General features: G+C 37.7%; 1 protein-coding gene across 2 annotated transcripts in view; it reads left to right on the forward strand.

Annotated features, from left to right (window-relative positions):
* PLXDC2 (plexin domain containing 2) overlaps positions 1 to 23,361 on the forward strand; it is a 400,556-nt gene that overhangs the window by 201,036 nt on the left and 176,159 nt on the right. For both annotated transcript variants that reach the window (XM_084783674.1, XM_084783673.1), the window contains exon 4: positions 16,432 to 16,501. In XM_084783674.1, the coding sequence (XP_084639800.1) occupies positions 16,432 to 16,501 (70 nt within the window). The remainder of the gene's footprint in view (positions 1 to 16,431; positions 16,502 to 23,361) is intronic.

The following is a 23,361-nucleotide window of genomic DNA, read 5'->3' on the forward strand; positions in this document are numbered from 1 at the left end:
TTAAGAAAGAAACCTGTCTCAAAAGCAAATCTAACTAAAAAGGGCCTAGAGCAAAGACACATCCATCAAGAACATGCGTGGAGCCTGCTGAGCTCATTTCCTGACAGCCACCTCAGGTGGCTCTCAAGCACTTCTAAGCCACTTGTAAATATGAAGCAATCTGATGCCTTCTTCTGGCCTTTGCAGACACTTGTATGCACAGACACTCACACAGACACTCACATATGTACGTACACACACACACACACACACACACACACACACACACATACACACACACATTCTTACATACATACATAATTAAAACTAAATTAAACCTTTAAAAAGTTGGATCCCTGTAGTAGAAAAATTAATTAATTAATTCTTGAAGGCTCTACTAACTCAGCTAGTTCCCAAATAATTGAAACAAAGACCTATTGATTTATTTAAACAGCTTTAGCACAATAACTGGGCAAGAATAATTTAAATGTATTTTCTAAGCAAGTCTGGCTACCTCCCAGCCAGGGTCCCCACGTTATTGATTCATCTTGTCGGAGCTGGATCTGCTCCATCAGGCCACACGCTCTCTACATCTTCTTCCTTCTTCTCCTCTGCTCTCTCTCCTCCTCCCAGTCTTATAGTTCCTACCCTTAGATCCACCCCCAGCTCCATAGCCTAGGAACAGAAGCTCCACCTACTTCTCTTCTGTCTAGTTACAGGCTGTCCAAACTTACTTATTTATTATGTTATTTATTTATTATACTATTTATATATTATTTATAAATATCACAGGTATCCTTGGTGGCTCAGCCCCACAGACCCAATGGACAGGACAATCTCCACAGTTATATGGAGAGCAGGGACTAACTCTGACATGAACTCTGGTGCTCCATATGTGACCAGCTCCCCTTGGTGGGGAGGCCTGATGGCACTCAAAGAAAGAATAAGCAGGCTACTAAGATGAGACTTGACAGCCTATTATCATATAGTGGGGGAGGAGGTCCCCCTGGGTCATAGACCCAGGGGAGAGGAATAGGGTGAAAGCGGGAGGGAGGATACAAGTCATGTGATAACAATTGAGTTGTAGTCTGAATAAATTAATAAAATTTTTAAAAATTTCAAAAAAATAAATAAAAATTACAGGTTATTGGGGCACAAAGTTTATACAACAAAGAGCCGTCTATATGAAAATGAGCTTGTCTAGACTGCAAACCGATCTTGAGGGCCAGGACTTAGCATTTGTATACCTAGCACCATACCAACCCCAACATATCACAGGAGTTGAAATTATGGAAACAAGTAATTGTCTGGTGGCAAGAAGGCAAAAGTGCAGGACTGGGCCCAGTTCTGAGTACAGAGAGCAAATGTGACTTTATAGCCAAACTGCAGAGGTGTGAAGGGGGAATCACATTCCTTTCTTGAGGACTTAAATTTAAATCCTATTTCTTACCCAAGAGACACCCAAGGACTGAAGGGGAGTCTTGTTAAATTGACTTAATGCTACTCTTTCAGAAGGCAGGACAGTGTGATCATTAGTCACCAGGAATATGATCGGAAAACTACATCCTGGGAAGATATTGAGTTGGGCCCTTGTTCAGCTAACACTGCAAGTTTTCTTGTGGTTGTTAAAGTTGTTAAGAAAGTGCAGAAATGTACTCAGCAAAGTATTCAGAAGTATGACTAATTACTAAACCCTCCTCAAAGAATATTTTATTTTATTTTATTTTGGCCAGATCAAATGAAAGAACACATACTAAAATCATTTGGTTTTTGTTGTAGTTGTTGTTGCTTTGTTTTGCTTTTGTTTTTGCTTTTGCTTTTTAAATTGGGAGGTATAAAGACACAGAAGTCCAAGGTAGAGGCTTAGTACAAAAGACAGCTTAGAGGAGTTTATGTCCTTTTCCAGGGGGACCTGATAGTGACACAGACTGGCCAACTGACTGACAGATTGATAGTGCATTAAGAGGTAGATAGATGGAGTCAAGATTGTCAGGTGGATGAATGGGCAGATAGACTTGATAACACAGCTGTTGCGTCTATGCATCATCATTTCCCTGTGCTGTGTTTCACTGAGCAATTATAATGTACTTTTGTCCCAACTAAACACACTCTGGCTTAATTTTTCTTTTCTCCTTTCACTGATGGGAATGTTGAATCTTTAAATGAGGAACGCCAGCAGAATGGATTGCTTGGAGCACTGTTCTCTGTTCATTTCACTCTGCTATAATGTGCGTAAGGTTTATAATGAATCCGCTGATTGTTTCAAATTTTTAAATGGTACTCCACAGAGTTCTCTGACAACTTGAATGTACATATATATCTGCATTACAAAAACCATTACAAAGTTCTGACGAGTTCTTTCTTCAGGAAGATTCTCATTGCTTCAATGAGCATTCCCATTAGTAGTAAAGTTGGATAATGCTACTTTTGGAAAGACACATTTGACTGTGAATGGTGATTTTACCTTGTAGCTTTCTTGTAGTGTGCCAGTTTATGTTTTCCTTGGGTGCCCCTGATGCTGTGTGCCTATTTTGCTAAAGGATGAACTTTAAAAACAATATATTATCTCTATTAGATTATTATTGAAACCATAATTATTTTATTATTATGGACCTGTGGGGTCAGGCATCAGATGCTTGTGAGGGTCAAAGGGCAAATTTGTTCATTCTGTTCTCTCTTTCTTCCCTTAATATAGGTGATGATAATTCAACTCGGGTCTTTGGCAAGCTCTTTAGTAGTGTAGCTTTCCTACATGCCCAGGACTTAGTGCTTGAGTGGTGTGTGTGTATATGTGTGTGTGTGTGTGTGTGTGTGTGTGTGTGTGTGTGTGTGTGTGTGTGTCTGTGTGTGGGGGGGGCAGTCAGGGGTGTATAGTGGATGCCACAGTGCTCTTGGGGGTCAGAGAAGACATAACTTTAAGGATTTCACTTCTTTCAGCATGGAATCTAGAATGAACTCAGGCTATCAGGCTTCATTGTAAGTGTTTTCACTCACTGAGCTATCTTGCCAGCCTATATGTAGATATACATATATATCTCCAAAGTTTGTTCTCATAATGACTGACTTAAAACAATTAACTAATTGATTGCATAAACATGCTAAATTCTCCTTTGAGTTGTTTCATTTCACATAAATGTCCTTCATCATCCTTGTCTTTCTTCCTTTTAATGGATTTTCTTTTAGAAGAACAAAGACTGGGATGAGTTGTATAGGCATCTGTCTTTGTCTCCTAAATTTGAGGGAAAGGTTTAGGCACATGAGACGTTCACCCAATGGTTTAGGGCCTGGGGTCAAGTGGTATATAATGGAAGGGGTTGTGGTACATGAGCCTACTGAATTCCTATGGACTAGGAAATGCAATAAAAACTGAGCTAACCTCCTGTTCTCTCCTTTGAGGGCATGACTCTTCTGGTGAAAGTCTTCCAATATTGTTCTCTCATCCCAAGGTCTCCAGTAGCAACATTAGGAATGATCTGTTAACAGTTGGGTCTTTAGAGGTCCAACTTCCAGATCCAAGCTATAGCAGATGTATGTATGATGTGATGTGATATATGTTTAATATGATATGATGTACGTTTGATATGATGTGAAATTTATTCAATACTATTTGTATGTTTACTCCAGTTGGACTTAAAGTTCTCGGTCAATTTGTAAGTCATTAACAGAATTTTTTCTTAGCTCTTACAAACTTTTAATTTATTCTTTAATGTCCTATGAGAAACATATATAGTTTGAATTTTTTGAAACCAGGTAATATGTTTAAATAGGGATTCAAAAGCTTGGAGTTAAGCTTCACAAAGTACAAATTCAAAGCCATTGCAACCGTGAGACTTCGAAAAAATCCCTAAACTTTCTGTCTCTTTCTGCCTAGCTTATGAAATGTTTTTTGATTGGAACACCTTCCCTGCTCCCTGTATAATGTTACTCAACATCACTATTAAATCATTTTATTTCTCGAGTTCTTTATATTTTGGGCATTATTCTGTTTTATATATGGACCACATAGAAACTTCAAGATTTACGTTCTCTGTCCAAAAATATTACTTAATGACATTTCATAGGAAAAAAATGACCTGGAATTATTCCCTTCCACAAAACTAATGGAATTAAAGTAGTGCTGGCTTACCATAATCACTGGAATTTACTAGATTCTTGCCGAATAATAAGATACATATTAGTAGTCATCAAGTCACCCTTGTTGCTTTTCCTGAGTGTAGGAATCCAAATAGACTAGAAGAAGCTTTAGAAAGCCTGGGAGATAGGAACCCAGTGAGATCCACCATGACCAATTTTATGTATTTCAAAATCTTTCCTTTTCAAATTTAGAATTTGTTTTAAAAATTATGCTTGATGAGCTGAAGAGATGACTCATCGTTAAGAACACTTACTGCTCTTGCAGAAGACCCAAGTGGGTTTGTCAGCACCCACATCTGGTGATTCACCACCATCTATAACTGGTTATGGGGAATTAGAGGCTCTCTTGAGGCCTCCATGAGCTCTACACACAAGTGATACACACACACACACACACACACACACACACACACACACACACACATATATATATATATGTATATGTGTATATATAATTCATGCTTGAGTTTATCATATTTCATTGCAGTTAAGCATTTATCTGCACTGGGATCTTTCAACGGGAGAAGATATTCTATTCTCTTTATAAAACTAAAGGTAGTCATTAGAGATGGTCTAATATATGCTGTGTTAATCAATCTGGCCATAAAATATTTCTAGATAGATATATACCCACCCTTTGAAAGTCCCAAATGAGGCAAACACTCTACATTTTTATTCAGTCCCACTCATCTTTCATATTAACGAAGGCTGCTAAAGAGGATGCCCCTCATGCACAAGTTGGGGAGAAATCTTGTGTAGCTTGTTGTTTTCAGAAACTTCTTATGTCTTGTGAGAATTTCAATTTTACATACATTTTTATGAGGTGTTTTGCTTTGTTTTTGATAGAGGCTTGGTATTACATTGAAGTACAGAGAGTATATTCCATAGCGTCTAATGTATATTCTTCTGAGTGAAGAACAATACGTGTAGAAATTGCCTGGGAACTCCTATCCAACTTAGTGCACTGGAGACACACAGTAGACACCCAACGGGTAATTATTGAGTTAGGAAAAAGAAGATGCAGGGATAGTTTCTTTAATCTCTAATTCTGAGGAGCAAGTACATCTGCTCATGTTCACATTGCATTTTTAAGTTTTATGAATGCTGCCATGATTCACTCCATATGCAGGGGTAATTAAACTTCAGTTCACAGTGAACAAAAATGCTGGAGAGACTAGAATGTCCAACTCTGAAAATCAATTGCTTTGATGGATTGTATTTGTGAGAAGACTAGCCAGTTCCCAGGTCTGGGTGTCTGCATATTGACTAGCTCTCTTACATGAACCTTTTGATCTTTTAATTAGCTTTCCAGTTAGCTCACTCACTGGATTAGCAACCCATGTCCTGTTGACCACTACCATAGTGTGAGAATTGGTTAAAGTATCCAATTTTTGGAAATCCTATATGGAACAAGTCTTATTAATTGTTCTGCCCACTATTGTCTTTCATTTTGGAATGTGTGAGGATCATTTGCTGCCTGGAAGCAGAATCTACTTTAAATCCAAAGACATTTGCTTTGCTGGTATCTACACATACAAATCTCTCCACACTCTATTCTGCCTCTTTAATATTTCCCTGGGGTGCATACTTGCCATTTCAATCTTTTCCTACTCATGAAGATGTACAGCCACGAATTACTGAATAAAGGGGATATATTCTAGGAAATGTGTCCTTAGACCATGCAGTCACTGTGTGAAGATTGCAGAGAAGGTCAATAATTAAGTATATAGATGAGTTAAGTAGGGGACCACTGTTTTATCTTTGGCTGTAGATAGCTGGAACATTGTTACACTCTACAAGGGCATGCCTAAATTTATATTGCTCCATTATCCTTAATGGCTTTTACTTTTATAGGTAAATATATACCTATAACTGCTCATGCAGGAGAAAGATAATACTAAGATATGTTAAAAATAAACTAAATGAAGGTTTGGAGACTCAATCTCTGGATCTATCAGGGATGATAAGAAATAGAAGCATTTTATCTCTCAGCTTGGGGGCAGGGGATGAACAGAATAACAAATCAGGCTGGAAAGGTTATTTGCTGTGAAGCATCATACTGCAGTGCTTTTCCATTCAGGTCTCAGGTAGCACAGGCATGCTATGGCCCCACCCATCATGTCCTGCAGCTCCGCATGGTGCTTTGTCTCTGGCACTTTCAGAGTTTCTTTTCTTTTCTACCTCTTTGTCTTTTGGCTTTATCTTGGTGTTGTGCACATGAATGCTATCTAGTCATATTTATTCCTACATTTTGAAAAAAAATTAAGGAAAAGTAAAGTGAAAATGAGTAATGATATATTTTGATATGTTACTTGGGCCCAGAACATCATGAACTCTACACTCAATTTTTATTCTATTGTTTATCAAATATCTAGAAACATTGGACTCTGACTGGCCCAGATAGCAAGGACCCACTAGACACAATGACATTTTTATATCTGAAAAGACATGAAGGTCTCGCAATGTTTAGGCTTTGAGGTTATAACTAGGTATTGAAGGACACAATCACTATGTAAACAAAGATATGCTTGCCAAGACAGTTTTGATTCAAACATTTTGTGTTTAAATGATAGTTCCACTGTATTCTAATGGTTTCAGTTTATGATGTCTCCTCCTTTGAAAAGTTCTGTGCTAAGCTAATTTCAGATTTCTAAAATCTTATAAAAGTTTCTGAGAGTTCTCACATAACTTTCTCTCCATCTTATAAAATGGCCTTTAGAAGAATAACATGGTAGTAACATTTGTCCCTTGCTCTTAATTAATCTATATATCTTACTGTAATCTTGCTCATTTTCCATTATCCTTTAACTATCATGCAGGCTCCATGGAGGACTTAAGTTGCATTTATTTCTCACATTTTTTACCTTTTATATGACCATGTTTCTTTTGTAACTTTGAAACTTCTTCATGGTTAAGTACAAATGTCTTCTCCTAGTAAGAGCATAATGAGATTTGAACTTTGTGTTTCTATATGCATCATATTGGAAACTACATTGACATGGCTAAAATTGGTTGGTATGAACGTTAATTCTCAAAAGCAGCAAAGCTGAAGAGAGTGTCTACTAAAATCCCATCTGGTCTTTCCAATCCTGCCCTTAGGTAGTTATGAGAGTAGGTATGCTCTAAAAGTGAATTTGCCCCAGCCTCTGCAGCTTCTCTTGGATGTTCCTTTACCCATGTGTCTTATACCATGAGATTATTCCTCCAGAAGACTCTTACCAGACACCTAACCTTGACCTGAGATTTCCCAGTCTCTCCTTCTGCAAGGGATAAATCTCCACCCTTTGTAGTGACGTCACCTCAAGCATTGTTTCAGCAGAACAAAACAGACAATGACATGCCAAGGAATGCACTTTGTGTGGCTTGTTCAGAGTCAATGAAGTTGTCTCCTTGTTCTTTTGCTATGTGCACTTTGTAAAAACAGATCACAGAATCAAATCAATCGTGTTTATCCAACCATATTTATTTGCTAGAAGCACAACTCCTAACTGAAAAATAGACAACTATTGCTAGAAATGCCTATGTAAATAAAACAGCATCCTCCTAAATTTAGTTATTAAACAAGGTTCATATTTAGACATATTCTCATCACCTGAAATAATATGATTAAGATTTATTTGATAACATAGTATTAAAATAAATTCTCCTATACCAATGATTATAGTAACGATATTCCTCCAAGCTGACCTGATCAATAAATAAATATATACCCCTCAACTAGAAGTTATCTGAATGAATCAAGGTAGAAGTTGAAAGTCTGTGAATAAAACTTGATGAATAATCAGTTCATTCTTGAACATACAGTTTTTAGGTCCTCATGATATCAACAATTATTAAAACTTTAGTTACTACTAATTTTCCTCCCTTAAGCTGATTTCAGCAGTTTTATGCCCAATAAACACAAAATAAAGAGACTCTGAGGACTAGACAACAGTAGATTTATCACCAAAATGAGGAGCAATTGTTTTTAAAAACAGCTTGTGTTAATCATATTTCTGGAAAATATGTTTTCGAGAATTACATGGGAGCCACTACCTGATTCCCAACTGTATTCAAAATTTTAAAACATGATACAAAACTTAAAAAGAAAATTTCACTGAAAGATGGTTATAAAATATGATGAAAAATTCATCCACATGCTAATGGACAGGCTTCTATCTTCAAGATGTTGCCTACACAGCATAGACTACCAACCTTGCAGTCATAATGCTTCTAAGGAACAGATAAGTTGATTGAGAAAAAGAAATATTTTAGTTGTAATGTTTGTGTTACTACGAGACCATAGCAGAGATCCCAATAAATGGTCTAATGTAGATAAAATAATTGAGAAACTATACATGGTATGTCAGATATTAATCTGGATTTTTGACTGCAAACATGTCTGATTCTCCTGCCGACAGAACTTTGAAGAGATGGTTCATTGGTTAAGAACATGGAGCTTTCTTTTTTTAATTAATTTATTCATATTACATCTCAGTTGTTAGCCCATCCCTTCTATCCTCCCATTCCTCCCTTCCTCCCACTTCCCTCCTACTCCCCTCCCCTATGTCTGTGTCTGAGGGGGACCTCCTTCCCCTGTATATGCTCATAGGGTATCAAGTCTCTCCCTGGTGACCTATTATCCTTCCTCTGAGTGCCACCAGGCGTCTCCATCCAAGGGACATGGTCAAATATGGGGCACCAGAGTTTGTGTGAAAGTCAGATCTCCTTCTCCACTCAACAGTGGAGAATGTCCTGTCCATCGGCTAGTCTGGGTAGGGGTTCGAGGTTTACTGCCTATATTTTTCTTGGCTGTTGCCATAGTTTGCGGAGGACCCCAGGGCCCAGACTCGCCTGTAGTTTTCCAGGACCCGCTGGATCCTTCTATTTCCTCATTCTCCCAGGCTTCTCACACCTAAAGTCTCAATAGGATGTCCTCCCCTCTTACCCACTTTCCTGGTAGGTACAGTTTTTCATGGGGACGTACACCTTGGACTAGTGTCTTGATATAAGTGAGTATATACTATTTAGTTCTTTTTGCTTCTGTGTGAACTCACTCATTATGACAATTTCTAATTCAATCCATTTGTCCACAAATTTTGGAAATTCCTTGTTTTTAATAGCTGAGTAGTATTCCATAGTGTAGATGTACCACAGATTCTTTATTCATTCTTCTACGGAGGGACATGTAGGTTGTTTCCATGTTCTGGCTATTATGAATAAGGCAGCCATGAACATGGTTGAACATATGTCCCTGTTGTGTGGTAGTGCATCTTCTGGGTATATTCCAAGGAGTGGAATAGCTGGGTCTTGAGGAAGCCCTATTCCCATTTTTCTGAGAAAGTGCCAGATAGCTTTCCAAAGTGGTTGTACTAGTTTGCATTCCCACCAGCAATGAAGGAGTGTTCCTCTTTCTCCACACCCTCGCCAGCATGCCGTGTCAGTTGAGTTATTGATCTTAGCCGTTCTGATGAGTGTAAGATGGAATCTCAGTGTCGTTTTGATTTGCATTTCTCTGATGACTAAGGAGGTCAAACATTTCTTTAAGTGTTTCTCAGCCATTTGATATTCCTCTGTTGAGAATTCTCTGTTTAGTTCTGCGCCCCATTTCTCAATTGGGTTATTTGGTTTGGTGGTGTTTAATTTCTTGAGTTCTTTATATATTTTGGATATTAGACCTTTGTCAGATGAAGGATTGGTGAAGATCTTTTCCCAGTCTGTAGGCTGTCGCTGTGTTCTCTTGACTGTCACTTGCCTTACAGAAGCTTCTCAGCCTCATGAGGTCCTATTTATTAATTGTTGATGTTAAGGCCTGGCGTGTTGGTGTTCTGTTCAGGAAGTTGTCTCCTGTGCCTATGTGTTCCAGACTCTTCCCCACTTTTTCCTCTAACTGGGTTAATGTCTCTGGTTTTAGGTTGAGGTCTTTAATCCACTTGGACTTGAGTTTTGTGCTTTCTTATCAGCACCCACAGTAGGTGGTTCACAACTGTCTGTAGCTCCAGTTTCCTGGAAATATGATTTCCCTGGTATGGGCAGGCACCAGCACTCATGTGCACAAACTTACACATATACAAATAATTAAAAACAATAAAATGAACATTTAAATAACCCTTAAAAAGAAAACTTTGAGAGAGGATATATTGAGAACATACTGTGTGATTTTAAAAGCTATAGTTTCTGAGAGCTATAGTATTTCTCTATTCACATCAACTTACCTGGCTTCCAAAATTCTTCCAATCTTTTAAGCATGCTTCCTGAGTTATTGCCCACCATGAGGCCAATGACTCATCTCCTTGTCTAGAAAATTCTAATTTCCCCACCTTTCCATAAAAACTAAGAGAGTTACCATTTTTAATTTATTTTATTATGTTTTTATACTCCTTAAATTTTCATAGTTTTAAGTGGTAAGACTTTTAGTTGATGCTGGTTGTCGAACTGAGAACCTTCTGTCTGCTGTACTTTGACATGTCCATTTCTGTTTTGATCTGACTACTTATCCATTGATTGTGTCTTCCTTAATCACTTTTCCGTTTACCATTAAATGTTTCCTGGGATAGCTTATTGTCTAAGTTAGATTTATTTTTGCTGTTATTACTGTTTACAAACTTTGACGATGTAACCTTTGGGTTGCAGGAGAGTGTTCCTAGACAGTTTTGGGTCACTTTTAATTAATGTTTATTGCATAGTTAAAGGATGCATAACTAATTAATGACAAAAAACGTTCTTAGAGCCAGCAGAAATGACCTTTCCTCCTACATTCATCAGCCTAGTTGGTGTCCCTATGGCTTACCACTCTTCCGGCTGCAAAGCTGCACTCTCGCCATATCCAGTATCTCTGGTTTTCATGTAACAGTCCTTATGTACTACAGTGAACACTGTATTTCTTTTCTGTATCCCATGCACTGCACTCCTTTTAAATTCATATATTAACTATGTTACTAATTTTTTACTCATTGGTGGTCTATGTGTGGCTGCTTTACCTATATGTACATCTGTGTACCGCATGCATGCCTGGTGCTCATTGGGGCCAGAAAGTGTTGGAGTTACAGATGGTTGCAAGCTGCCATAGGTATTCTGGGAATCAAGCCTTAATCTTCTTAAAGGAGAAAAAGTGCTCTTAACTACTGAGCCATCTCTCAAGCCCCAAAGACTGGTCCTCCTCATACCATTCTCAGACGTGTATATAAGGTATCTTGAACTGAATCTGCCCCCCTTATTAATCACAGTTATCACACCTCCCTTCCATGAGTTCTGTTTGTTTGTTTTTTCTTATTGCCCCTCATATATTTCATATTTTCCTTAAGATGCCACATATGAAGGAAGACATATCGTATCTGCATTTCTGAGTCTGGCTTTCTCCTTACATGATGACCACTAGTTCCACCCATTTCTCTGCACATAATGTAACTGAATTTTTCTTAATAGCTTAATAGCCCTATGGTATGTATGGATGCAACATTTTCTTTGTCCGTTGATTCATTGACAGCTATGTAGTCTGATTATGTCATTAGGCTCATCTGAATAGTGGTAATATAAATATGGGCACACTGTTAGGGGCTGGTTGTATGCCATGGTGAGAGTCTTGAGTTGGGCTGGGTTGAGTCAATCTAGGCTATATCTGCTCTGTATGTATCCAATCACATCTTATAGGCAGGGTGAATTTTGGATGGAAGTTTTGGGGGTGGGTTAGTGTTTCCCTCCTTCTACTAGGAGACTTGTCTAGTTAGAGCTTGTCCTCTTCAGTCCCTATGGCCCCGGCTATTAGGAGTTTCTGCTAGAGTCCCTCTCACATCCTCCTGGGATCCAACCATGACTTAGGTCTCCAGCTTGTCACAGAGATGCCCCCGCCCACAGTTTTTCTTTTCTCTACAGGCCTTTTGTTCTCCCACCCCTACTCTCCCCAGGTCTGCTCTCCTGCCTTATATCTCTCTGTGTTTCCTCCCTTTTTTTGTTCTTTGTCTTCAACAAAGACCTCTGTCTCTTCTAGTTCCCTTTCCAAGTGAGATTTAAGCATCCCTGGATCCCTTGGCTCCTTCTTTTTAACTTATCTTCAACCCCTGACATTATTCTCTGCTATGCCTGCAGGCAGGAGTCAATCTGAGTTGTTCTCTGAGAGGCTCTACCCAGCAGCACCTCAAAACATATGCTGAGACTCCCAGCCAAACATTGGGCGATGCATAGGGAACCTTGTGGAAAAGTGGTGGGGAAGTAGCAAAGGACCTGAAGGTGACAGGAGCCTCACAAAAAGACCAATGGAGCCAACTAAACAGGGCCCAGAGGGGCCTGCTGAGACGGAAGCAACAGCCAAGGATCTTGCATGCACTTGGCCTAGGCCCCCTACGAAAATGTAGCTGAAGCCCAGCTGGTGGGGGGATGGGAACGGGAGCTCCCCTCTTCTGAGGAATAAGGGAGGGGGAACATGGGAGAGGAAGAGTGGGTAGGGCTGGGAGGTAAGGAAAAATTGGGCCATGACCAGAACATAAAGTGAATAAATTAATGATTTTTATATGGGCATACAGGGATCTCTGTGATGTGTTGACTGTAGATGCCTTCAGGTATATACCCAGGAACACTAGTGGTACAGCTAGAACATACGTCTCTTTTCCTGCCACATACTCACCAATATTTATTTTATTATTGTTTGTGTTACTTGGTGGTAGCCATCTGGACTGGAGAGAGATGGAATATCAGCAGGGTTTAGTTGCATTACTTTAAAATGCTGGGTGTTCTTTTATGCATTTAATAGCTATTTGTATTCTTTATAAGTATCTTTTTTGGTTCATCTCCCGCATTCATCTACTTGATTATTTGCTCTTTTGATTTTTAGTGTTTTGATATCTTCATGCATTCTGGATGATAATTATCAGTAGGACAAGTCACTGCTGAGCATTTTCTTTGATTTTCTTGGCTACCTTTGTTTCACTGTGGTCTCTCTTTCCCTTGCTGTACAGAGATTTTTAATGTGGTGCCCTCTAGTTAGCCAGTTCTCGCTGTCAATGAACGTTCAATTCAGGAAGTTATTTCCTTTTGTCAAGTTACTGTTTTCCTCTAGTCGTTTCAAAAGTTTGGGTCTTAGCATAAGGTCTATGTGAAGAACTTGTGGCATTTCATGTTTTAAAAAGTCAACTTTGGTTCTCTGAACTTGGGCTTAAATGCCACTTCTTGGTGGCATTCTGCTTCCACGTGGATCTATTACATATCTTTCTATGATATAGTTCCCACCACTTAAGGGATCCTGTGAAGCTTACTTCCCATCAGACCCAGGATCCTAGACTCATTGCCTTTAATATACAAGGTGATGAGTGAAGGATGAAAACATGGACAAATAAAACTTTCCTTTATCCTTGTCTGACACCACTTTTATACATCATCCTGGGGGAAAATAATAATGTAATTAGTTATGGGTAATTATGTTGATTATATAATCATTTGACTTGAAGGCACTTAGTGAAGTTCTAGTGCTTAACCATTTATATTGATATCTTAGTATATCACACATATGGGTGGGGTTATAGCCATTGTGTCCACAATGCCCACTTTGTGATTGGGTACTCACTATCCAAAGTCAGTTCTCCATGCTAGTAAGCAGGTACCTTGCCCACTAATTCATTGCGGGCCCTCACCTTATACTACATTTTCCACAGTATTCCTGTATCACACAGCATCTGCCTCCTAAGGTCATCCTCAAAGCAAAGACTTGCTCTAGGCTGAGGAGATGACTTAGTGCATAAAGATCTTGCTGGAGAGATATGAGGATCTGAAATCATGTATCTGAACTCACACAAAATCACTGTAACAACCATGATCGTGGTATAAGATGCAAGTCAGAGTCTGGAGAATCTCTGAAAACTCTCATGCCAGCTAGTGTGTCATGGATGGAAATGAACAACAAAAGAAAAGAGGCCCGTTCTCTAATGAAGTGAGAGCCTCCCACACACACCTCTAACCTTCCTGTGATGCCTGCCTTCACACAGGAACATGCACATGAATCACGCATGCATACCTCATACCCCACCACACATATCGCACGTACATATGGGCATGTCTACACGCTCTCCTGTACTAACATTTTGCTTTTGTTTTTATGAGGAAACTGCATTGGCTTGGGCAAACACAACTCAAACTAGAGTGACCTTTGAGAAACTATAGAAACCATGACTAATGAATGTTTGAAAGGAGTTAAAAGTTAAGAGTATTGGATTTAAAGAACCAGAAGTGGCAGTTTATGGTTGGCATGAGAAGGACTAAACGTCCTAACCACAGTTGTGCAGTCACAGGTTCAAGTTAGGGCTGGGCCTTAAGCGGGATTCATGTTACTTTCTTATAATGCTCAGGGACAAAAGACTGCAAACTAAAGGATTGTGGAACAAGGTAAAAAAGTGATGCTAGACAGTAGCATTTGAGAGGAACTGTGTCAAGGCATCTGTGAGAAAATAAATGTGTGAGGCGGGTGAGGGCTTATAAGAAACGAGTGAAGAGGAATGTATACAACTAATAGCCGTTCATATGATAGCACCTGCTAAATGCTATGCACATTGCTGTTGTCCAGGGTAGAGAATGCTATGGAGGGAAGGAGATAACATGGTCATTTTGGTAGGGAAGGAATTCAACCATAGATGTCATTCTTGAGGAAGATGGATTTTTCTTTGTCAATACCTATTTCATTCTCTTCAGCTTATGTATTTCTCTAACTGAAAACGTATTTGAATGTCTGAAGTATTTACCAGGTGATTCTCATTCATCTTTGATGAAAACTAGGTTTATTAGTGACAAATATTTAAAGCAAAATGTTATTGAGGATGCGCACAAGAAGACATTAGAATGGTGGGGTTCTGTGTACAGTGATAATTACCCTCCTTGAATTGATTTTGACATCTTTTAGACACATCAGTTTGATATTGTTGCTTTCATTTTAGTGTTTTCAGTGACCACTCATTCCAGGTGGTAGCATAAAATCATTTTTCTTTTTCTGGCAGCATAAAATAAATGTGATGAAAACCATTTTAGGAAGATGTGGCTTTCATTTGAAAGGGAAGAAAAACTAATTGAAAGTTGATGTAGATTCTGAATGATTAACTCCGTTCCAAATAAGTCATTAAAAATCTCTGAAGGATATGAAAAGGCAATCATCTGCAAAATTGGAGAGAGATAAATTCCAATAGATATAGTCTTCTACATTTTAATTTGTAGATTCAGAGAAATAAATGTATAAATGGTAGGATTTTAACATAATAGCATTTACTATAGGGTGTCTGTACATGCTGCTGGGCTTTAACATGGCTAATTTTCTTTTATTTGAGTGTGTGTGTGTGTGTGTGTGTGTGTGTGTGTGTGTGTGTGTGTGTACATGGATAGAAGATAGATAGAAAGATCAATAGATAGGTAGATAGAGAGATAGAAAGATAGAATGATAGATTTCAGGTGATTATCTCTGTTATATGTAGCATGTTTCTTGTTTCTTGGCTTGTAATGCTTTAAACTTACAAAAAGCTATTTTATTCTGTTGTATTTTACTGATGTATAATAACTAATGTATAATGTATAATAATACAAGTAAACATAATGTATTTTCATACATCATAGTTAAATCAAATATACACATGCTATCTTTTACATATTACAAATCATTGTTTTAGGCTCCATTTAGGAAAGCAATATGGTCAGACTTTTGAACTTTCTACCTAAATCTCTTTAATTTTCCCTATACCACGTCAAAGCAGCTCTTCAGTAACTACTGTTCATCTTGTAACTGTGTTTTTAAAATGAAATAACATGGTAAGTCTGGATAAACAAACGTGCATATGTCTTCAGTCCTCCATCTATAACTCCATGACATCTTTTTTCATCAATATTTTATAGGATTTATAGGATATATAGAAAAAAAAAAGAAAGCTCTAGTAGTACAAAAAACCCCTACCTTTTATTTTCATTCACTAAATCATGTATCACAGTCTGCTGTTTTTTTAATCAACTGGTAAAGTGACAAACTATCCCCCACATAATTTACTCATTAAATGACAGAAATATCTTGGTAAATGATATACCAACAGTGATAAGGACTGAGGGAAAATAAGTTGATTTAGAATTCAAATTGCCAGATAAACTTTGTGACTCAGAAGGAAGTCAATAGACCATAATAACCTAACTTTATTTTCTTTATGTGCTTCAGATTCTAAATTTCCAAATATATTTTTTAGTACCATCCAACACTTAGTTTTTAAGTTCAACTGCAATTGGGCAAAGGAGGAACATCATTTAGCTTTAATTGAAAGTCTCTCTATTTTACATTTACCATTCTGCACAATATTGATTTTTCTTTTTTGATGTTGTTCTTTGCAGAGAGTGAATCTGTCGTTCGATTTTCCATTTTATGGTCATTTTCTACGTGAAATCACTGTGGCAACTGGGGGTAAGTTGTTTCTATATACTCACCTAAAATATCTATAATTTCACTACATTTTTATTATTAATTTTTTTCATCTTTCCAGATAGATAAAATATTTGTGAAAATGATTGTTTTATAACACGAATGTGTGAGATTAAATAAAACTTAGTACACAGTAGACATATTGGGAAAGTTTTTTAGCAGAAATAATAAAGTGTCATTATAACTTTCAGGTTAAAATCAACCCCTGGAATTTTTCCAACTTTTAACTCACTTCTTGGTAATATGGTAAAACTATGTGAAATGGAAAAATGGAATAGAGATAGCATTAAAGTATGCAAAGAGAATTGTTGGCATCTTTTTAAAATCTGTGTTATATTTAGTTACTATGCACTATACCAATATGTTCTTTACATTAAACTGTTTTATCTTTTCATATAATACGTCCTATATTAACAGACAAACTTGAAGATATTAAACACTGACATCCCCTTTGACTTTTCAAATTTTGCTTTCCTCTGTAAATGTAAAATGCTTAGTCTAATACCATCTAAGGAAGGAGTGCAGTGTTGCAAAGGCTAAAGATGTGCTCATCAGGATGTGCTGCTGAAAGGGTTAATTGTATACTTGACATTGTCCCTGTCAGCCATTGGTGTTGGAGAAAGGGATGAGAATTAATGAAGTAAACTAATGGGACTGTAAAGACAATAGCAAGTGACATTTCAGGTGTTGGCAGCAATGGCATAATGAAATGGCTTGAGCATCTGTACATAAACTGCCAGATACTTGGGGTTTTCCCTTCCCTAGGTCCTCATGGATGTTTTCTGGGATGGCATGGAAACTGCCTGTTTGCTCCTCTTGTATTTTAATATAAGTTTAAAGCTTAGAAGTTAAGTACAAACCAGGTGGAAAACTGTTATAATCACAAAAAGCAACAAGGGAAAGATTTCGAACACCCACACTGAGCTGAGGTATATTATGCTACTTCTGCCTTAGGCATTGTTAGCTCAGGAGGAAATGGAAAAAGTGAAAGGTGGAATGCTTAGAAACCAAAAGTATTGGGTGGGATTTCCAGGTCGCTAAAGCTCGTGCATTTATGGGAATCATTCTATGAATCTCGATGTTGGAATTATTTAAGGTATTTCTTCAAGGGTGGCACAAGCTTTGTGGTTTATATGAAAGAAGAAATATGTCCAGGAAGGGGTCACAATGAGTGACACACAGATGAGGAAATGGGCAGAGGAGCATTTTTGAAATTGCAAAATAATCATATTTGAATGAAATTAATGATATGCTTATAAAATAAAGTGCAGATCAGAAAAGTGTTGGGGCAATTTTACATGTCATCTTTTTCGATCATGGGTCATTAAGGAAATAAGTAATAAACTTTAACAAGATGGATCTAGATGTTTGCATAATTGCTTACAATATAAGTACACTGTATGCAGTGAGTATATTTACTTGCAAATGTATTGTGGTTGTCTGTTGGAGAAGCAGAAAGGATTTGCTGTTTCAAACAAACCAAGGCAGTGGTGTCCTGTCCAACAGCTACAGAGACAAATGCAAGATGATTGAGTTATAAACAAAAGGCTTCAATCATGGAGATATTGAAAATTTGCATGAGAGAAGAATAGATGATATTTAAATGAAGTGTACATGAGTAAGTTGCCTTTTGAGTTCACCATGTATGCACTATTAGAGTTAGACTTTTAATTGATTATATTTAAGAATTGAATAAAAATAGAAAGGTGAGGCCTGGCATGCACACAGGGGAAGGGGATGCAGGCTTATCCTGATGAGACATGATAGACTGTGGTGATATGGTGGGGGAGGAGGTTCCCTTCTCTCAGAAGTCTAGGGGAGGGGAATAGGGAAGGAGAAAGGGAGGGTGCGAACAGGAAAATGGAACTGAGAGGATAACAAGCAGAATGAAATCTGAATAAATTATAATAAAAATTTAAAAATAGAAAGGTGAAAATAAAGAGTGGGCCTGTTGCACCATGAATGGTATCGTGTTGTCTGTTACTAAAGGATGCAGAAACATGGTGACATGCAGAATAGATGTGTTAAGTACATTTTCTAGCAAAACATATTTAACATAACCCAGGGTGTTACCAGGGTTCCATTGACACTGAACCGAAATATGGACTCTTTTTTCAAGTTACCTTAAAACTCATGTCAGTGATTAGGCTACTTTGAGTTAAGATGTAACTTAATGGAGTGCACAGCAACCAACCCAAGAAGATGGCTGTTTCACGATTAATGCTTCAAAGTGCCATTTTAATAAAATATCTCAGTTTAAAAAGTGGCTCTTCCAGCCAGGCATAGTAACACACACCTGTAACCTCAGCACTCAGGAAGGAGACTCAAGCAGATCCATGTGAGTTCGATGCCAGCCCGGTCTGCGAAGTTAGTTCAGGGCAGCCTAGGCTACACAGTGAAACTCTGTCTCGAAAAAACCAAAACCAACCAACCAAATGAAAAATGGCTCTCCATTGTTATATATCCTTGTTCTAAAACATTTAAAGACATTCTTTTTGTCTAGTAAATTAATAATAGTAAGGATAGTATGTAACTCCCTGTACCTTGCTTAGATCAAACTTAAATCAGATGCCTCACCAAGATAATTTGGATATGACCCATATCACACTGAATACAGACTCTCATTTAAAGTTTTCAAATAAACACCTAGCTTGAATTCTTTTCCACTACTTTCTGACCCAATCAGTTCTGACTCAGAACCTGTAATAGGCACTGAGGAAGAAGCTCCACGTTGTACCAGGGAGGGTAGACTATGGTTCCTGGATGAGATTATTTTCTCATCTAAGTCAAAGAAGAGGCATGATAGGAATAAAGAATAACAGAAAGCTAATCAGAAATGCTAAAAGAGAGGGAGGTTATCTTAAAAGGAGGTAATTGTTGGTGTGCCATGAAAGAAAAGGATGATAAAAGAACCAACATTTAGGGGTTGGGGATTTAGCACAGTGGTAGAGCGCTAAGGCCCTGGGTTTGGTCCTCAGCTCTGGGGGCGGGGGGAAGGCCAATATTTAGCACTGATCTGTGAAGAAGGTTGAATTTCATTAGGCAAAAAATAGTGGTAGATTAAAGAGGAGAGAGAGAAAGGATATTTCAGGAAAAGGAATGCTGAGTTATATCTTAGTTAGAGGCTTGTATTGGGTGTGTTTGATAAGAGTGATGTTGGTATTTTGAACACTGAGAGCTTGAATGAGATCTTCCAGCACTAGGTTGTTCAGGAGATCTAGTCCAATCTGACCATTGTCCGGGGACAGGGGAGGAGGAGGAATGATGGTAGAGAACATACATAGCATAGTTTTCTCTCTTTAAAAATTGCTCATTTTGTTTCATTATATAATTATACATATATGTTATGTATTTTTCATTTAATTTTTTATTTAATTAATTTATTCAGATTACAACTCAATGGTTATCCCATCACTTGTATCCTCTTGTTTCTCCCTTCCTCCTCCTTTTACCCTATTCCCCTCCCCTTGGTCTATGACCAAGGGGGACCTCCTCCCCCACTATGTGGTCATAGACTATCATAGCTGTATATGATAAAATTGTATGATTTTATTATATAGCAATATAATAATATGTTATATAATAATATAATAGAAATGATATCATAATCTTCAAATTAATCTCAGTCTTAAATTGTGTATATGGAGGATGGAGGTGCATGTATGTACATATATGCATGCTTGTGCAAGTGCCACATACTGGGTAGGGGAGTCAAAGGACACATCAAAGGGGCAAGTTGTCCTTTGAGTATGTGAATCTCCAGGACTGATCTCTGGTCATCAGGCATGGCAACAAGTGCATTTACTTAGTGAACCATCTTGCTAGCCCAAGATGGCCGAGTTTCAATTCTTTCTGTAGATATAATTCCTGATCTGGGATAGGTGCCATACAGAAGGGAAGAGGCCAGTTCAAGACCTACCACTTGAGTTGCTTAATCATTGGGCTTAGAAAAGCTTTGAGCCAAAAGACTACATGAAAATGCAGTGAAAAAAAAAAACCAATGCTATGAGTTTGGAGGTCTGAACCACAGACTATGGCAAACCATTGTGAATGATGAGATTTTACAAACAGAAAGACCAGTGTGACAAATACCTAGTGTCATCACACATCTTAAAGAGCTACTCACCATAGAGGGTTCAAAAAAGAATAAAATGTAAGTCAAATATAAAGTGTTGATTTAACGCCATTACTATTAGATTAGGGCCTAGGATTTTTAAGTAGGGACATTAACTTCCATTCTGTTGACTGCCATCCTTGACTGTAAGTTTCTGAATTCTTACGGATCCTGTTTTTACATCCAATCTAAGAAAAGAAGAGTGTAGAATGATTTTGTAGTAATACGAGCTGTACAAACAAATAAAGCACATGCTTTGAGCTACACTTCCTATCTCATTACTTCACATATTTGCTTTTTTCCATGCCTTTTTAACCACCCTCTACAAATGCAGACACACAATACACCCCCAACACAATTTAAAACTAAGATCTAAGATTAATTCCAAAAATGTCCCCCATATCGCTGTTAATATCAGTACAATTTCAACCCAGAAACTAATTTTTAAAACAAATACATAATTCATGTGGCAAATCTTTGTTATGTGTATATATATATATATATATATATGTATGTGTGTTGTTATGCATAAACTTAATTTCTACTTTAAAATTTAAAATTAAACTAAATGCTAGGCCTGTAATTATAACTATAAAATACAGTCTTTGGTTATTAAACTTTTTAATATTCAAAAGCTCCAATCATCCATACAAATAATGTAGAAAATGAATTTAAAATACTATCTTATTTTCTGGTTCACTGACAGCAAAATCAGAAAGCCTTTATTCATCCATTTATTTAAAATATACTCTGGTATGCATATATTTCAACTATCTAAAAACTAGTCCTCTGTGCAGTTCATCACCAAAAACATGTATGTTAATGGCTCAGCTAAGTCCTGTTCCTTGCATCTCAGAGTTTATTTTTTTCCATATGTATACCTTAATTTACTACTGGGCTACTAAGATGATATTTTACATGGTTCATGTTTTTGGATGTTAATTTCTGTGGCCACCAATGGCAAAGGAAGGGCATTTCAACCAGAGTCCATCATGGTACATGTGATTGTGAAGAATTGGGGATGAAAACAGGTGTCATGATGCACATACAGAACCGTGTGTGCAGGTGGCAATGTATGTGGAAGTGTGAGCACGTAGTTTGTGGTCATAGGTGAAGTAGACCAAGACGTCAATGTGGAATACATGTTACCCCCTTTGAATGTGATGAAAGATTTGCCCTGTTCTGCTTCTATATAAATTTCTAATTGCACGTTTCATTTTGAAAACTGTTTAAAATCTTTACATATATTTTCATCAGTTGCCACATCAAACACTAAACACAACATTGCTGTTATAAAATGAATTTTTACTATCTGAAAAATTAATATGAAAACTTTTTTTAAATCACACACAAATAAAGGAAACGCATATTCCCCTTCTTCCATTCCTTCCTAGAATATGCATGCTCCTGTTAATCAAACTATAACTCTTACTCTTAGAGCTATCATTATGTGTGCTTTAGGTCCTCTGCAAGATATATTGAAAACTAATGTGATATCTATTGGCTTCCATAGGTTCTTACAAAGTATATTACTCTATTTTCTATCCTTTTTTTTTTTCCTGGCTTGCAAATAGTAGTATTTTCATTTTAGTCCCAAATCATATTTCATGGGTTTTCAAGACATGTGATTAATATTAGGAATAAAAGAGAGAGGATTCATTGTGACTCAGGATGATTTATAAACACCAGCCTGACTTGTTTCCAAGGTGTAACCTCATAAAACAGAGAGCAGTGCACCCACAAACTATCTGAAACTGGTGAAGAAGGATGGAATTGTCATGTCTTTTTAAACAGTTACTAACAGATTAAGCAACCTGTGCATCAATGACAGACAGTAAAGTCACAGATGTTGAGCAGAAACAATCCCATTCCATTCTGGGTGCCAATGTAAAGTAACATGCTTAAGTCTCAAGAATGTCCCGACAGAAAGACAAATCAGATTCTTCCTAACTTCTCTATCTGAGTGATTCTCTGAGGTACACATGCAGACATCCAAAAGCTCCTTTTTGCAGTTGGGTAGTTTATTCTTCTCCTAAACTATGTAGTGTCAGCAGCAACATCAGCAGACCCAATAACATTACCACATTTCTTTTCCTTGTGGCAGTAAGGCAGGTTGAATTGCATATTCTCAAGCATCCTTGGTTCTGCTCTAAACACATGTGTTTCATTAGCTCTGCCTTCATGAAGTAGGGTATAGTAGGGTGAGTCGAACAGTGAAAGATCCAGGGAGCAAGAGCTAGATCCATAGGATAATAAGCAACAACAAACAAACCAGAGGCGGATTATGATCACGTGATGGACAAGTTGTGATGGGGACACAGGCGAGGAGTGATCACCTGAGCTGAGAGCTTGGATAAAAAGCAGAGCACCCATGCTGATTGTCATCCATTACCCTAGCAACCTCAGGAGAGACTGCATGTCTCTAAGTTAAGTGCAAGTGTCTCTAGAAAGCACCTCTTTGTCCTGTGATCTGGGCTTTATAGGAAACACTGGCGGCAATATTCTCTTGCATTCTTTCCTTGTCAAGCCTGCAATAAGTCAGTTAAATAGTGCCACCATACAAAAGCATGCATGCATCACCCAGTGCAAAGAGAGTCAAAGAAACTATTTAACCAGTAAAGTGACAGTGTGGTGTGCATCACATTGTCCAGTGCTAGAAACTAAAGGAATTTTTAACAGTACAAGGCTGACAGATCCTGGCTACTTCCAGAGTGAGTTTGAAAAAAAA

The sequence above is a fragment of the Acomys minous genome (assembly GCF_964271855.1).
Source record: "Acomys minous genome assembly, chromosome: 5".
NCBI classification, from domain to species: Eukaryota; Metazoa; Chordata; class Mammalia; order Rodentia; family Muridae; genus Acomys; species Acomys minous.